Source organism: Gigantopelta aegis, chromosome 3, assembly GCF_016097555.1.
Source record: "Gigantopelta aegis isolate Gae_Host chromosome 3, Gae_host_genome, whole genome shotgun sequence".
In the NCBI taxonomy this organism is placed as follows: Eukaryota; Metazoa; Mollusca; class Gastropoda; order Neomphalida; family Peltospiridae; genus Gigantopelta; species Gigantopelta aegis.
This window is the reverse complement of record NC_054701.1, coordinates 59,166,163-59,185,004: the sequence shown is the minus strand read 5'-3', so window position 1 is coordinate 59,185,004 and position 18,842 is coordinate 59,166,163. Positions and strand designations below refer to the sequence as shown.

Sequence of the window (18,842 nt, the reverse complement as noted above, 5' to 3'; positions counted from 1 at the left end):
AGTGTTTATAATTAAAATCATTTATCTTGGAAAAAAAGAAAGAAGTGTTTTATTTAACGACGCACTCAACACATTTTATTTACGGTTATATGGCGTCAGACATATGGTTAACGACCACACAGATTTTTTTTAGAGGAAACCCGCTTTCGCCACATAGGCTACTCTTTTACGACAGGCAGCAAGGGATCTTTTATTTGTGCTTCCCACAGGCAGGATAGCACAAACCATGGCCTTTGTTGAACCAGTTATGGATCACTGGTCGGTGCAAGTGGTTTACACCTACCCATTGAGCCTTGCGGAGCACTCACTCAGGGTTTGGAGTCGATATCTGGATTAAAAATCCCTTGCCTCGACTGGGATCCGAACCAAGTACCTACCAGCCTGTAGACCAATGGCCTGCCACGAAGCCACCGAGGCCGGTCATCATTTATCTTGGGTGCCAAATAATATCTACACTGCCTTTCCAAAAACAATTGGCAATATCAAAGCGATCGATTCATTCGATGAAGATGGAAAAAAAGTTATAAAATGTTTTTATCCCACATTAGGGGATCACTTTACAAACATCTTTATTGTTTTACATATATCTTGAAATCTTTATTAAAATAATAATATTAAAACTTTGTTCAGTATAGCAAAACCGAAATTGCCCAATAACGTGAGTCGGCTTGTATTTCGTATCAATGTTTTGAGCCAAATAACGAGAGACAAAATAAAGAGTATGTCTTTCCACAAAGTCGACCAACCAACACACAACGATATATGGTGACCAAGCTTTCCTTTTTTTTTTTTTTTTAAGGGTGTGGTGCAGCGCAGCCGCCCTCCTTTAATTTTCACCCATCGAGAACACCAAATAATAAAAGCTGATGGGGAAATAACAGGTGTGTGGCACAGATAGCTACAAGAGACAAGCACCTGTTGTGGAGGTGCCTGTCATAGGGTCAGCTAACAACCAGGACGTTGACCTAGACGTGGAGTTTGTGTCCACAAACTCTCAAATCAACACCATTTCCCATGCCTTCAACCTAGCGGTAAAATCAGTTTCTAAAACCGGTATCAATACCCCCCGCAGCTCTTCCAAACGAAAGGGCTCACCCAACCTCAGTCGAGAAATCAACCCCGAGGATAGTGACATTGAATCAGATATCCACCCCGAGGTGGTGGTTAAAAATAGGTTTCAAGTGTTAGGCAGTGACAAAAAACCAGGACCCATCCGTTCCAACAAAAAGGCTAAATTTCTCACGTCGCGAGTCTCCAGTAAACCGGGACTTTGCCAAGTTTTGTTCGATGGGCTTAACCCAACATTCTACGAGTACGTTTTCTGGCAACAGGCCATGACAAAAATACAGACCGAAAAAAAAACAAAAACTGGAGTCCCCGATATCATGTACCACGCCCAACTTGCATTGCAGGAAAGGTGGGGGGGGGGGGGGAGGAGGAGAGGAGGGACCACCTGCACTGGCAGGTGCATGGGAGCACCAGCAGCCCGACCAAGTCGGTAGCAGGCGGGGGGGGTGGGGGGTTGTTATTTGTTTGAAGTGATTGGATAGAGTTGAGGCTATCTGAAAAAATAACGCTTTTTGAGCAGTTTTGGGTTTTAATCCAAATAAGAGCTTCATGTATGGCTGTCAGTTCTGCTGTATATACTGATACATTATCTGATAGCCTAGAGTATTTAACTAGTTTAGAATGTTTAGATATTTTTTCTTCAACTACTGCAAAGACAACCTTGCTGTTATCTGGGTTTTTAGAGCCATCCGTGTAGATCTATATGGATGTGCAATATATGGAAAACGGTGCAATGATTAACAATATATACCTAGCCAACACCCCTTTCCTGTACGCCTCCCAGATGGATAAGCGACCATAAGCACTTGACCAGGACCACGCACTCCACCCCGGGAGTCCAACGGTGAGGGGTAAAGGCACGTTAGTATAAAATGTTAAAAATAGATAACTATAGACATAAATGTTTTATTGGATTCATGATTGGCAATTGGTATATCACTCTCTAGTGATTTAGTGGCCTTTAAAAGGGCCGGTTTAATACTACCATGGCCTGATCGTATTGCGAATGCGGAAGAAGTACTTCCGCATTCCACGGACATTGAAGTGGACTCCGTCTTCCAAAAAGTTGTCTGGGTACCGAGGTGACAGGGGCACCAGGTTGCGTCCTATGGCCTTCTTCATACCATGATTCACAGCATTTCTCAACGTGTTAAATAAGGCTATCGTCATCTCGGGGAATTTCTTGGAGGTCTTCATCACGCAGACCTTCTCCACACCCTCGGACATCGGCCAGTGACGAGACGCCAGCAAACGATCAATTATGTCCTTAGGGGCAGTTCCGGGGGCAATGTCATTTCCGCCCAGGTGTACTATCACCAAAGATGGCCAGTAGTCCACCACTGCCCGGATCATATCTTCTGGTATGCGATCAGGGACTTAGGACAATAGGCAGTGTTCTCGCTGCTCCATTTAAGCGGGGCGGCCCGCCCTGCTATTGCATTTTGCCGCCCTCCTTTATTTTTCTGCGCCCCTCTTTATTTTCCAGCACCCTACTATATTTTCCAGCACCTATCTCCGCTATTTCCAAATGCACACTTTTTTCCACACATAAAAAACCCACAACGATCAGTCTGCCCACTGAACATCAAAGGAAACAAGCCGTGTTGTGTACGAAAAAGCAACTCAGCTGACAAAACATTTACGACGGGTAGCGTAACATAATTTAATAGTATTTTTAACAGCCTCTATTTTGTCCTATACCTATATCCATTTGTATGTTTAATACAAACAATAAAAGTTATATTTTATTTGAGCAATGAAAACATTTTTATTTTTTATGGATTCGGCAATCTCCGACTGGAAAACCCCCTACTTATTTGGCGCCAAATTTGTCACGTGATCAGAACGGTCACTCTATCTTTTGTTTCCACTAACTGTTGTCTGACATTTTGTCCTCAGTTACAGATATAATTGATTGTAACTGACGATTTTTACTTTTTGTCATTTCTGTCATTCTGTTTATTCAGCAGTTCTTATAACATATTGTAAAATTTCATTTTGGGGTGATATCACCGCTTATAAAATCAACAGAAGTGGTAGTGTTTGGCATTAAAATCATTCATCTTGGGTGCCAAATAATATATACACCGCCACTACAAAAATGAAACTACTTTTTATCAGTTGGCGATTGATTCGATGAAGATGGGAATAACAAACAAAAAAATTCGACATTAGGGGATCACACAAATGTCTTATTTGTTTTTCGTATATCTTGAAATCTTTATTAAAATAATAATATTAAAACTTTGATCGGTTTGAGCAAAACCGGAACTGCCAGTGAATATCAGACCGATAACATCTTCGGTTCAGTTAAAAGATGAGTGCTTGTATTTCGTATAAACGTTTTGTAATCAAAATAAGGAGTATGTCTTTCCACAAAGTCTATCAACACCCAACAACATGGTAACCACCAAGCTTCCCCCCCCCCCCCATTTTTTTTTTTTTTTTTGCTTTTCGTTTTTTTTTTGAAGGGTGTGGTACTGTGCGGCCGCCCTCCTTTAATTTTCACCCAGCGAGAACACTGATAGGTATAACCTTAACATGAAATTAGGATTCACAAACAGACAGCACGCACACCGCATCAGTACATAGAGTGCATTGACTAATGATAACAATGCACCCGCCCCCATTTAATGGCCCAGCATGTACTCTAATAAGGAGCCGGACAAAAGAATACCGGTTCCGAGTACACAATTGCATTGCACCCAGGGGAAACTGGACAAAAGAATACCAGTCTACCCTATCCAACCCCCAAATACTTGCTGCTGGTAGTCTAACTTGGTACTTGGTGACACTGAAAAGGAGGACGCCGTGGACCACTTCATCAACACCTGGACAAAACCCGGGTTGTCATGCCACGACCAGAAGAGGTCAGGCCCTTTCTAAGGGCCCTATGGGCAACCTAGGGAGACACCACAGCATCATAGAGGTCTAACTAACGAGCTACTCTTGATTCACTAATGTCAAAACCTATATTAGCTCTGCCATTTTCCTTTTGACCGACTGTTCAAAATTGCGCCCAAATTCCTCAATCAAAATTGCGCACCTTTTCTCTTTGGCATATTAACTGCTCCATTCAAAATTCCATAGCACCACCACCACTCTCCCCCGCCTGCTACCGACCTTGGTTGGGCTGCTTGTGCTCTCTTGCACCTGCCAGTGCAGGCAGTCCCTCCTCTTCCCCCACCCTTTCCTGTCATGGACGGAGGAGCTGGCCGAGGCCAGCTCTTGTGCCCATGACAGGCGTGCACTACAACAGCTTGTTCTGAATGTGCACGTAAAACCCTATGACCTAACCTGACCTGACCTGCGGTTGGAGAGACATGGACTGGGATGTGGAGATGGATAGCAAAAGAAGTTAAAAGACAGGAGGAACTACCAGTTCGGGAAGAAAAGAGATGGAAGTCAAAGGAGAGAAAGGAATGGGGGCAGTGGGATATATATAAAAAAAACAATTAAAAAATTAAAAAATCCAGAACAGATTGTATCAATATATATATATATACTGAACAAAATAAGAAACTTCCGCTAACTTTGCTTGAATATAACTTGATGAAAACAAACCGGGGGAATAATTGTTATATATGTGTTTAAAGAGTGTTCCATGATGCATCGTTTGGTGCAAAAATCATGGCCATAGGTTAACAGAAACTGGGAGAAATTTTGACCAAGTGTGGTAGGGGTTAAAAATAAAAACATCCACTTAATAACAGGTATGACCACCTCTTGAATTGATCACTGCAGTGCATCGCAGGCGCATAGAATTGACTAAAGTGTTGATTTCTGCCTGTGGAATATTGTTCCATTCCTGAATGAGCGCTTGACGAAGTTCGTTGACGTTAGCGGGTGGGTTGGGACGACGCCTCAATCGTCTGTCCAGACTATCCCAGACATGCTCGATGGAGTTGAGATCAGGACTTTTAGTGGGCCAGTCATCAATGAAATCAATGTTATTTGTCCTAAGAAAATGTACAGTGTCTCTAACTGTATGAGAGGTGGCATTATCATGCTGAAAAATCGAGATGTTGGCATTGTTATGGAACAGAGGAATGACGTGATGAGCGAGAATGTCATCGCGGTAACGTTGAGCATTTAAATTGCCATCAATGACGACTAGTGGTGAACGATAACCATGGGCAATGCCCAGACCATGACACAACCCCCACCCCCGAAACGATCTCGTTCAAGAACACAACAGTCAGCATAGCGTTCATTTCTCCTACAGTAGACGCGCACCCTGCCATCACCACATTGTAAAGAAAATCTGGATTCATCCGAAAAAAGAACAGTATTCCAGCGTCGCTGTATCCAATGAGTGTGTACACGTGCCCAATTACGACGATTTAGACAATGACGTTGCGTTAAAACGCATCCGACGTAAGGACGTCGTGCATGTAAACCGTTCTCCCGCAGACGATTACGAACAGTTTGCCTACTAATTCGGTTATTATGAAGCCCAGGTGTGTTAGCAGCAGTAGCAGTGGCAGTTTGGAATCGATTGCACAAATGCGTGTTCATGATATAGCGGTCTTGACCACGCGTTGTAACACGCGGATGTCCACGACGTGGCAAGTCGTTGGTGCTTCCTGTCGTTCAAAATCTTACGCGAATTACGCGAAGATTTTGTATTGCTCGACTAGAACTCCCAACATGCCTTGCAATGTCTTCTGTCGACATGCCAGCATCAAGCATGCCAATTGCCCGTTCGCGTAAATTATTGGGTATTCTTGGCATACTACAAATGCTACAATGTAAAAAACTTTAATTTTTTTTTAAAATTTTGAAGTGTTTTCGTTCACTTGACAACAATGTCAGTAAGACAAGTAAAACAAATTGACCGAATACTACACGGGACATGTCGAACCATGCATGCACGTGCAAATTGAATTTCACGTTGTTGACGATTAACAGTGCAAAAATAATCGATAAAATTCATGAATCCTGATAATACAGCTCAAGGCTAATACTACCTATATAATTTCATTACACAATGAATTCTTTAACACAACAAATACTATATGTACAAATCGGAAGTTTCTTTTTAGTTCAGTATATATATACAATACTTGAATTCCATCACAACCAAATGTTCTTGGTCATTATGAACACAACATTCAACACAATAAAATACCACGGAACAGCAAGTCCAGTGTCACTGTCAGGCAATGTGTAATGGACATTGTCTAACAGACACTACATGTATATCTATCACCTTTATAATATTTCAGTATTTATTTATTTATTTAACATGGAACTTGCTTTCATAAACAAGTATTATCTACTACTAGTCTACTGATACCTTTTAATTTTAATATCAATAAAAGTTACAGATAAAGTTTGTTTAATGACACTACTACAGGTAGTACTAAACCAAATAACTTCTGGCTGGATCAAAGTTCGAGGTGCACCGAACTTTTGATAGAGAAGTGAACACCACACATCCTGTGATTGGTGATAAATGTGAATGTGAAAAATTATTTCATTTGGGCAAAAAAATTATGCAATTTTATTTCATCTAGTACCACTGTGTCAAGTAGCCTTATGCTTGAAACATGTATGGGGTACCTGTAAAAAAAAAGTACTCGAATTTTGTACGAAACTAGGATAGTCATAGACGCTACCTATTACCTCAGAAATGAGCAGCTTGACCCCCATTTTTTCTGATTCACTTTAAGGGTGAGGGATGGTGGTATTTATATTTGTGGTGTTTATGTTGATTGATACGCTGCAGGTAGGAGTTTTAGCCACATATGTGTAATAATATTGACATGTGGATATTTGTATATAATTATTGTTTTATATTAATGCATTGGTTTTATTTGTTTTCATGTAATTAATTATTTTATTTCCATAAACAGGTAATGAATTACAACAGATTCTGTACCTTTAATTATTTTATTCTTAATGACAAGTTGATTGCTATTTTCAGGTATCTTGGCATGTTACAAATTGACCGGCCTCGGTGGCGTCGTGGCAGGCCATCGGTCTACAGGCTGGTAGGTACTGGGTTCGGATCCCAGTCGAGGCATGGGATTTTTAATCCAGATACCGACTCCAAACCCTGAGTGAGTGCTCCGCAAGGCTCAATGGGTAGGTGTAAACCACTTGCACCGACCAGTGATCCATAACTGGTTCAACAAAGGCCATGGTTTGTGCTATCCTGCCTGTGGGGAGCGCAAATAAAAGATCCCTTGCTGCCTGTCGTAAAAAAGAGTAGCATATGTGGCGACAGCGGGTTTCCTCTAAAAAAAATGTGTGTGGTCCTTAACCATATGTCTGATGCCATATAACCGTAAATAAAATGTGTTGAGTGCGTCGTTAAATAAAACACTTCTTTCTTCTTTCTTTGTTACAAATTGCACAAGCACATATGACACCTTGCACAATTTAGTAACAATAGCACTATCACCCATGCGCTGCGCCTGTCCTATTGTTTCTAGCTTGGGTACATAGTAAGCTGATGTGGTTTTAGTGTTCTTGTCTGAAGTAATAGCTTATTACAGTTCACTGTTTTCTTAAATACTGGTGTATGTCTGGTATTATGGTCCACATTATAGTTTGCTCTTCTGGAGTTAATACGTCATGTTTGCTCAATTTATTGGAAGATATTTCTAGAGAAGATTTAAGGTTAGTTATAGTTAGGTTATTTATTGTTTGTGTACACTATAATAACATATACTTTAATGTAAATGTAATTGACTAAATCATGATTTATAACAAGTAATTATTATATATTTCTGTATAACATTATAAAACTGTACAGTGTAATATTAATTTTTATTAATTCAGTAATTTGATTAATCTATATCTAAATATGTGATAAACATAATTTAGTATGAATGCAGTGTGTATGTTTGTGGTGATGAACACTTTAGAGATTGTTGTATTTTATTATATATTTTATGAAACATAACGTGTCTGCGTGGTTATTTATTATTGTAATTCTTTTATGCAGATACGTCAATCCTTTTAAGTGTGACCAGTTCCATTTGCCCTGGTGTCACATACTTGGTATGTAATATATTTGTATATGTATTTTTATAATATAATTCTTATTTCCAGACATGTATGTATTTCACATGATTGAGAATATCTTGTGTATTGTAATTTGTTATAATGGAGACTTATGTTAAATCATTATTTGGACATGTGAGTGATAATGTATATTATGTATGTATGTATTGTAACTATGTCTGTTGTAATCATAAGACCTATTTTGTATTATGCATTAATTACTTTAATATGTCATGTTATATTAAATACTATTATTTAAATGATGGAATATTATGTATTATTATATTGTATTTTAATTATATTGTTACAGGATGATATAAAAATGGAATCTATTGTCAGCCATTAAAGAGCCTTTAACCCAAAACAATACAGTTGTCATTTGTTCCAAAATGATGATGCTACTACAATTGTCGTCTATGGGATTTAATTTGGTAGTATACACCCTATAACACTTGATTAGTACCTGATCAGCGGTTATTGAATGTAGGGCTGGCACATGATTATATACTGAACAAAATAAGAAACTTCCGCTAACTTTGCTTGAACATAACTTGATGAAAACAAAACGGGGGAATAATTGTTATATATGCGTTTAAAGAGTGTTCCATGATGCATCGTTTGGTGCAAAAATCATGGCCATAGGTTAACAGAAACTGGGAGAAATTTTGACCAAGTGTGGTAGGGGTTAAAAAAAAAACCCACCCACTTAATAACGGGTATGACCACCTCTTGAATTGACCACAGCAGTGCATCACAGGCACATAGAATTGACTAAAGTGTTGATTTCTGCCTGTGGAATATTGTTCCATTCCTGAATGAGCACTTGACGAAGTTCGTTGACGTTAGCGGGTGGGTTGGGACGACGCCTCAAGCGTCTGTCCAGACTATCCCAGACATGCTCGATGGGGTTGAGATCAGGACTTTTAGCAGGCCAGTCATCAATGAAATCAATGTTATTTGTTCTAAGAAAATTTACAGTGTCTCTAGCTGTATGAGAGGTGGCATTATCATGCTGAAAAATCGAGATGTTGGCGTTGTTATGGAACAGAGAAATGACGTGATGAGCGAGAATGTCATCGCGGCAACATTGAGCATTTAAATTGCCATCAATGACGACTAGTGGTGAACGATAACCATGGGCAATGGCTGCCCAGACCATGACACAACCCCCACCCCCGAAACGATCTCGTTCAAGAACACAACAGTCAGCATAGCCTTCATTTCTCCTACGGTAGACGCGCACTCTGCCATCACCACATTGTAAAGAAAATCTGGATTCATCCGAAAAAAGAACGGTATTCCAGCGTCGCCGTATCCAGCGAGTGTGTACACGTGCCCAATTAAGACGATTTAGACAATGACGTTGCGTTAAAACGCATCCGACGTAAGGACGTCGTGCATGTAAACCGTTCTCCCGCAGGCGATTACGAACAGTTTGCCCACTGATTCAGTTATTATGAAGCCCAGGTGTGTTAGCAGCAGTAGCAGTTTGGAATCGATTGCGCAAACGCGTGTTCATGATATAGTGGTCTTGACCACGCATTGTAACACGCGGATGTCCACGACATGGCAAGTCGTTGGTGCTTCCTGTCGTTCGAAATCTTACGCGAAGATTTCGTATCGCTCGACTAGAACTCCCAACATGCCTTGCAACGTCTTCTGTCGACATGCTAGCATCAAATATGCCAATTGCCCGTTTGCGTAAATTATTGGGTATTCTTGGCATACTAAAAATGCTACAATGTAAAAAACTTTAATTTTTTTACAAATTTTGAAGCGTTTTCATTCACTTGACAACAATGTCAGTAAGACCAGTAAAACAAATTGACCGAATACTACACGGGACATGTCGAACCATGCGTGCACGTACAAATTGAAGTTCACATTGTCGATGATTAACAGTGCAAAAATAATCGATAAAATTCATGAATCCTGATAATACAGCTCAAGGCTAATACTACCTGTATAATTTCATTACACAATGAATTCTTTAACACAACAAATACTATATGTACAAATTGGAAGTTTCTTTTTTTTTTCAGTATATATTGATTCATAGTCACCGAAAAAAATCAGTCGTTGCCTCATATATGTTCTAAATAAAGACTATATAACAGAGATGTATTAATTTTTAGTGCAATATTAATTAATGGTAAAACATAAGCACTCATGTAACAAGGGATTGGCATTAAAGATTATAGCCAGGATAGTGATGCAGGTCCAAAGGAGACACAGATAGGCAACAGGGGTGGTGCTTGTTAATTTAAATTGACATTTTCAATATTAGCACTAGTTAGTAACGGTAAAACAAGAAACAATATTGCCACAGAGTGCACACAACATACACACAAACTTAAGTGTTCAATTTCAAATCACACCCTTCACACATGCAACGTTGCATCACGTGCTTCGCGATCAAACCAATCGGTGCGTTTTTTCATGCTTTTTGAGTGCATGGAAACATTAACACACATTGTGCACATTGTGTTTTACATCTGATTTCATTCTATAATTATTAATATTTGAAATGGAATATTCCCTACTTAATTTTTAACAGTATTATTATTATATATACATGTATACAGGCTGCTCTTTCCGAATCACTGTAAAATATATTTTGTGTGTGTGGTAGATGGTTTATTATGGGGGGAGTGTTAGGTATGTACATAGTTTTATGTTTAATGTTTTAGTAATATGTTGGCCGCAACCAAAGTATAATGTAAATTTTGAAAATACGATTTGTTGATTGCACTATCGGGTACAAAATCAATATACAGCATGCAGCATAGATAACACTAACTGCATGAACACGTAGCATTGCAGCTTATTGCACACCCACGATTTGTCCACCGTGTAAAGTTACATAAATAGACGGGTATGTTGGGGGATTCATTGTCACTTATCACTAGGTGTTGGCAGATCGGGTTGTTGTCCAGATTAGTGTGTTTTTATTTAATTAATAGTATTTATATTTCACGGTAGTTCTTGTATATTAGATTTAGTATTGGTATGAACGTATTAACGTTTACTGTAGATTATCTTTAACGATCAACTAAAACATGGTTGTAATTATTTAATATCCATGGTATGCGCTATTTTCATTGTTTACCTGTATGTATTTTAATAACCATTTTGGGGTTTTGGATTGTTAGGAAATGCTTTTCATTTAGATGACATTTACGGTGGTTTGAATTACCATGGTTTTGTAACCAATGTACTTGCGGGTTTTTTTTATTGCATTGTAGTATGGTTTTGATATTTGATTTTAAGATATGTATTTTTAATATGCAGGTGAAAGAAACAATATTGATAACGGAATTGACAGTCTTGAATTATTGGAAGCCCAGGTCCATATACCTGGTAGGTAGAAAACGCATGTTAACACATGTTAACGTTCTTCAAAATATTATAATGGATATATTGTATGCAAGTTTCTTTTATGTATGTTATATTATGTATGCCATATTATATGTATGAAATAAAGTTAATCACGATGGACCAATGAAATCAACTTTGCTTCATATATTCTATCGTAATTTGTCTTTGATCACTTTTTTTTTTAAAGGGAACTATTCTAGGGGCAGCTCTGTTTAGGCAGGGCAGATATACATAAGAGCGATACAAAGAGGCACATGTAAATTAGAACTTTAAAGGGCACTATTCTAGGGATGGCTCTGTCTAGGTAGGGCAGATATACAAAATGGTCTCAGACTGAGCACTTATTGGAGACCTGACCTTTATTTTTTCAAACTAATTTTAGAAATTAAAGCAAAAAATTACAAACTTACAATTTTATTTATCTTTAAACTTTAATTTCAAACTGTAACAAAACTTTAAACTTTAACAAAACAATGAACAAATCAATATTATTTGTCCATGTAAAGTGCACATATAGCATCAATGTCATTGCTTGAAGACGCCTCAACAATAACTTAAAAATAATAGTATACTGCAACTTAAATCAATAACTCTCTCTCCTGCCAGTGCACCACAACTGGTTCATCAAAGGCCGTGGTATGTGCTATCCTGTCTATGGGGTAGTGCATATAAAAGATCCCTTGCTGCCAATCGAAAAGAGTAGCCCATGAAGTGGCGTCAGCAGGTTTCCTCTCTCAATATCTGTGTGGTCCTTAACCATATGTCTGACGCCATATAACCGTAAATAAAATGTGTTGAGTGCGTTTTTAAATAAACCATTTCCTTCCTTGCTTATTCAATAACATGAAAATGGTTAATAATTAGCCCTCACTACCAAAACTAGTTTTTTTTATGTTTTTTTAAATTATGCCAGGGAGTAATCAAGTATCAACATATTTATTGTTAAGGGTGCAGTTAATATTTTTTTTGAATTATCAATAATTATATCATAATTTCAAAATAAATCATTCACCTGTTTTCGGGTATATAAACGCAAAGTAGGTCAGCCGTATTAATATTAAGAATGTTAAAACCAGTCTGAAAACACCTTTCCTGCATTTTTAAAATTATAGTAGATGGTATAATTATTTTTTGGGTTATTTTTATTTAAACTGAAAAGGAAAACACAGACAAATGCAAACAAAACGAAAGTTTTACACCTTAATTATGTCATTCCAGTTCCCAAAATTTTGTCACATTGTTACAAGAAATAAAAGCAAAATAAGATCCACATGTGTGCACAATCCCACCCCCACCCCCGAGAAAAAAAAATTCCATGTAGGCATCTTAGCCATGCATGACAATGAACATGTATGCATCTGCAGTACTGTGCCACTCAAGAAAACGATTCCGAAACTGATCATGAGATGGGTCATGTGTGATTGTTAATTTTCATGGTACGTAATATCTTTAACAAGACAAAACAAAAAAGTACTAAAATAATCCTGGGACAATAGTGTAGTGTTTATGGGCAACAAAATGAGGTCATGGGCGGTCTATAAATAGCGGAGTCAACGATCCACATCTACTGCGCTGAATCACCGGACATGCAAATCATTTTGTATACAAGGGGGTGCCTATATTTATGCACCATTTTAAAATGTTTATTTACTAAAGACATAAAACAATTTGTAGTGTATTTCAGATTATGCACTTCTTCATTGGTGAGAGACACATTTTATTATGTATCTCACAGTGTTCACATAGAAAATGGTCCTTGAATGCTTAGGTGCGCCGATACACCTGACAGCACTGATACAATGTTTTTGAACCACCAATGTAGCACAGAACCGTAGTTCAAGTGTTTTAGGATTAGGTAGGTCTAACTTACCGGTTACAAGGACTATATTCACGTAACCGAACAATCGGTTACCTAAGTAAAACTCACGTGAACTGACTTCCGGTTACGTAAGATTTTGAAATATTGTCCCCTGCGGACCAGGCCCCATGCTTATAAACCTTAGAGTCTAGACTTTAATAAAGTCCAGACTTTTAACGTCATGGCAATACCATTCAAACAGCATTACATTGAAGTCTGGACTTTATTAAAGTCTAGACTTTAAGTTTTATAAGCACAGGGCCTGGAGGCTCGTGTTATTAGATAAAATACGGTATATAAAAAACATAACAAAACACTCTCCCCCACAAAACACATTTGTTTGAAGTAAAGACAACTGTCAGAATATATCTGGTTATTTATAACAATGCTTTGGCCTACATTCAATATCTGTCAAGGATGCACTTTCAAAATATAACTTTCATCGGCGAAAGAGAAAGTAAAACTTCGTTCTCATCAGATCACACACCAAAATTTAATCTTGGATCCGCCCCTTCTGCGCTTCCACGTCTTTTGACCATTTTATCGACACGAACAAGAACGACACTATCTGTATTGAACCATATTTAGGCAGGTGGTTAGTTAGATATGTATACATGTACCCATAAGTTGAAAACGAAGATAGCTTAGTGAAGTGTAACTATAAACTTGCGTAGTTTCGATCGTACTTCCTGAACCAAAAAGTAATTTTGTAAAACTAAACAACTGTCAAAACACTTACCCTATGACATATCCAATAACACACGCTTGTAAAAACCTATTTACGAAGCCAACTTTCTTGCTTTTGATGTGAACAATCCTCGGGGTATCGTACTCAAAGAACACACTGATCGCCGACCGTACCAACTTGGGAGCCATTTCACCAACTGGAGAATCGCCGTCATGTGACTCAAAACAGCACGTGGGTCATCCTGTTTTACAGGGAGGATCCGAGAATTACATGGGTGGAGTCACGAAGTGAAGGCTTTCTTATTGGTGCAAAAATTACTTATTTTTTTAACATTTTGTAAATATATTCATGCCCGTAGCCTGCGTAGGGTGGATCTTGAAATGGGAGGATTCTGTGATTTTCGCAATCTGATTAAAATTAGCTCTACTGGTACCTATATGCCACATGTAATAGTGGAGCTAATTTTAATTAGATTGTGATTTTCGCAAGCGAAGCGAGATTTTCATGGATTTGTATTTTATTATTATTATTTTTTGAAATTATGTTGACCTCTTTATGCAGGGTCATCATTGACCCATCTATACGGTATACCTAATAATTACTATAGGTTTATTATATATGTGTATGGTCTGAGGTTATTTCGAAATATGATGCTATCTCAGGATGTTCGATTGAACCCTCACCACCCACTATTTATTTTCTTAAAAAAAAAAAAAAAAAAAAAAAAAAAAAAAGAATTGTATTACTTAACATTATTATTTTTTTATTTCGGTGTTGGGGTGGAAAAAATAAATGGGAATGGAATACAGGATACATACAGACCTTATTGGGTGTCTCCCCCCCCCCCCCCCCCCCTTTTCTAAAAAAAGAAGAAGATAATTCCTACTGAATAGGCCTATAGAATTATTTTAAAAGTATGGGGACTGTAACTTTGATATTTCACACTCATTAATATATGGATATTTTCCACCTTCAGTGAACATTTTAGTCCCATCTATAGGTAAAATATTATTAAAATAGCAACAGACTCAAAATTGTAAGACCAAAAAATATATAAGCGTCGCATTTTTGTTTGACTTACACTTTTGAATCTGTTGCCATTTTAACAATATTTGACCTTTGGATCTAAAACTTTCACTGAATGTGGCAAATATCCTTATATTAATGAGTGTGAAATATGTTACAGTTTGTTTTGTTTAACGACATCACTGGAGCACATCGATTAATTAATCACAGGGCCGTAGCTAGGATGTTGTTGGGGGGTTTTTTTGGGGGTTTTTTTTGGGGTCTAAAACTCCTTAAACGATTAAGAAGAGAATTGTTTTTAAGTTTCTATAAAAAAAAAATCTGATTTGTTTTCTGTCACCTTCCCCCCACCGCCCACTCCCCACTAGCTACGGCCCTGAATCATCGGCTATTGGATGTCAAACATTTGGTAATTTCTGACTCGTAGTCATCAGAGGAAACCCGCTACATTTTTTTCTAATGCACCAAGGGATCTTTTATATGCATTTTCCCACAGACAGGAAAGCACATATCACGGCCTTTGTCCAGCTGTGATACACTGGTTGGAACGAGACAAACCCATTCAACTGAATGGATCTACCGAGGTGGTTCGATCCTGCGACGGAAGGTCCCATACTTAAAAAAAACCCAACCCTAGTTGATATTCAGCAGGGTTATCGTATTGTGATGTCACCCGATGCCGATATTCATGGATGGATGGATGTATGGATGCACGCACGCACGCATAGATGGATAGGTGGGTTTAGAGAGATGGACGGATTAAATAAGGAAATGTTTTATTTAACGACGCACTCAACACATTTTATTTACGGTTATATGGCGTCAGACATATGGTTAAGGACCACACAGATATTGAAGGAGGAAACCCGCTGTCGCCACTTCATGGGCTACTCTTTTCGATTGGCAGCAATGGATCTTTTATAGACAAGATAGCACATACCACGGCCTTTGATGTACCAGTCGTGGTGCACTGGCTGGAGCGAGAAATAGCCCAATGGGCCCACTGACGGGGATCGATCGACGGATTAAATGGATGGTTTGTTGGATGGGTGGATGGTTGGATGAATGGATGGATGGATGGATGGATGGATGGATGGATGGATGGATGGATGGATGGATGGATGGATGGATGGATGGATGGGTGGGTGGGTGGATGGATGGTTGATTGGATTGATGGATGGATGGATGAATAAGTGAATGAAATAATAGATGAATCTGTGGATAGAAAGATTGATGGATGGATAGAGAGATTGTTTGATGGATGGGTCGGTGGAATTATGGATAAATGAAGTGATGGATGAATACAGGACAAAACTATATGCATATGCCAGTATCTAAGAGACGTCTTATAAGTAAACCAGCCTCGGTGGCGTAGTGGTTAGACCATCGGTCTACAGGCTGGTAGGTACTGGGTTCGGATCCCAGTCGAGGCATGGGATTTTTAATCCAGATACCGACTCCAAACCCTGAATGAGTGCTCCGTAAGGCTCAATGGGTAGGTGTAAACCACTTGCACCGATCAGTGATCCATAACTGGTTCAACAAAGGCCATGGTTTGTGCTATCCTGCCTGTGGGAAGCGCAAATAAAAGATCCCTTGCTGCTAATTGTAAAGAGTAGCCCATGTAGTGGCGACAGCGGGTTTCCTCTCAATATCTGTGTGGTCCTTAACCATATGTCTGACGCCATATAACCGTAAATAAAATATGTTGAGTGCGTCGTTAACTAAAACATTTCTTTCTTTCTTTTTTATAAGTAAAGCGCTGTCTATGCCAATGACTGTAGCAACCATATAGACTTTTTACACAAGAAGAAAAGATTATATTTCCCATTAGCTAGCTTGCTGTGTTGCTCGAATTACATGTTAAAAGACCGTGCCCTCGACAGCTATTGATTGTTTTTTCCCCTTTAAATTGGGATGCATAATGTCGGCAGATAAAGAGTTGTTGATGGGGAGTATAGTAATTACCGTGTTTTGTTCAAATTTAATGAAACAACATAAAATCATGCTATCCTTAGGAATAGATGCTTGTCAAAATATGAAGCTGGAACATCCCTTAATTGAGATGGCGAAACGAAAGTCTATCTTTTTATACATTGCCATTCAATAAAAATGTGAACCCCCCCCCCCCCCCCCCCCACACACACACACACACAAAAAACATTGTATTTTGTTGGGTGTCCAGCCATACTGGCATCAGGGGTAATAAAAATGCAGTTTTATTCATTCCTTTAAAGTCACAGACACTATAGTTTCCAAGCGTAAAAAATGATACTAAATTTGGTTAATCTACAAACCTGTAACATATTTGGATAAAGTTATAATAGAGTGAATGAATGAATGAATGTTTAACGACACCCCAGCACGAAAAATACATCGGCTATTGGGTGTCAAACTATGGTAATGCAAATAAATAAAGTGATGATCAACATCAATATAAAAATTCAAGGTTTAAACAAAAACAGTGTAAAGAACTGTGCAAAAATACAAATACAAATATCACAGAATTTTACGGACACCGAATTTTACTCTAAACTTCAATTTGTGCTGTATTGGCCATTCTCAAAGAGAATGTTACACCCCTGCACCACGGTGAGGTTACAGCACGCGCAGGGGTTATAATAGAGTGAAACAAGAGTCTTATTTCTCAGAGGTGCATGCGTTTTTAAACATATAAAAAAATTACATTTTGTAGTATTAGAAACACCAGGATGACCGCAAACACTTCGGATATAAGAGAGAGAGAGAGAGAGCGAGAGAGAGAGAGAGAGAGAGAGAGAGAGAGAGAGAGAGAGAGAGAGAGAGAGAGAGAGAGAGAGATTGTGTCGATATAAACAATAAAACATTTCTTTTATATGGTTAGATATTAAAGTTACAGTCTCTGGTTACCATATTATAACACCATTTACAAATATGAAATACAAGCTCAAATACACTTTTTAAAAAACTCGTGTGTGTTCGCTATGAACGGATATCGTCAAAAGTATACGCTTGATTCGTCGCCTGTGCCGCCATAGCTCAGCAAAGCACATACGACAGCCACACGTGCGTTTGCCGATTTCAAATTGTAGGGTTCGTCTCAAAACATTAAAAGAGAAATCTTGCGGTGTACCAAGAACGTTCGGCTGAGGATACGGTACTAGAGTCTTTCGTTAAAACCGGTTTGATCTTGACAACGTAATATCGACAATCGTACCTTCCTATTTCAGAATTAATATTTTATACAGTGTTAGTAGAACTTTCAAAGTTTAGTTTGTATACTAGTAACACATTAATCATGTATATATTTTTTAAATAAAATATACTAAAGTAGACAATGAACGTTTTCACTTCTTAATTTTACGTGTTAAAATCGACAAATTCAAATAAATATTCTTTCGTTTGGAAAAGGTAAAGTTAGGGGAGGGGGGGGTTAACGACAAAGTTAGAGCATATTGATTTAATAATCATCCGACGCCATACAGCCGTAAATAAAATGTGTTGAGTGCGTCGTTAAATAAAGCATATCCTATCCTTCCTTCCATCTGCTGTTGGATGTCTAACATTTGGTAATTTTGACATATAGGGGAGGGTATTGGAAGTCGAAACCCTTACTTGCCCAAGCTTAAAATAATTGAAATGTATTTTCTGGGGGAGCATAGCCCCATATAAACTTCGCTCAACACAGTCTATAACCCCAACCCCGCTGAAATCCCTGCACACGCGCCTTGGAAACCCGCTACATTTTTTTTTAGCAAGGGATTGTTTATATGTACCATCCCACAGACAGGATATCACATACCATGGTCTTTTATATACCCGCCAATGGGG

The 18,842-nt window shown here is 38.4% G+C and overlaps 1 protein-coding gene across 3 annotated transcripts in view; it reads right to left on the bottom strand.

Moving 5' to 3' along the window:
- LOC121368332 (P2X purinoceptor 4-like) overlaps positions 1 to 14,207 on the bottom strand; it is an 89,569-nt gene extending 75,362 nt beyond the window's left edge. For all 3 annotated transcript variants that reach the window (XM_041493018.1, XM_041493016.1, XM_041493017.1), the window contains exon 1: positions 14,058 to 14,207. In XM_041493018.1, the coding sequence (XP_041348952.1) occupies positions 14,058 to 14,194 (137 nt within the window). In that variant the 5' untranslated portion in view covers positions 14,195 to 14,207. The remainder of the gene's footprint in view (positions 1 to 14,057) is intronic.
- Between the last annotated feature and the right edge of the window lie 4,635 nt (positions 14,208 to 18,842).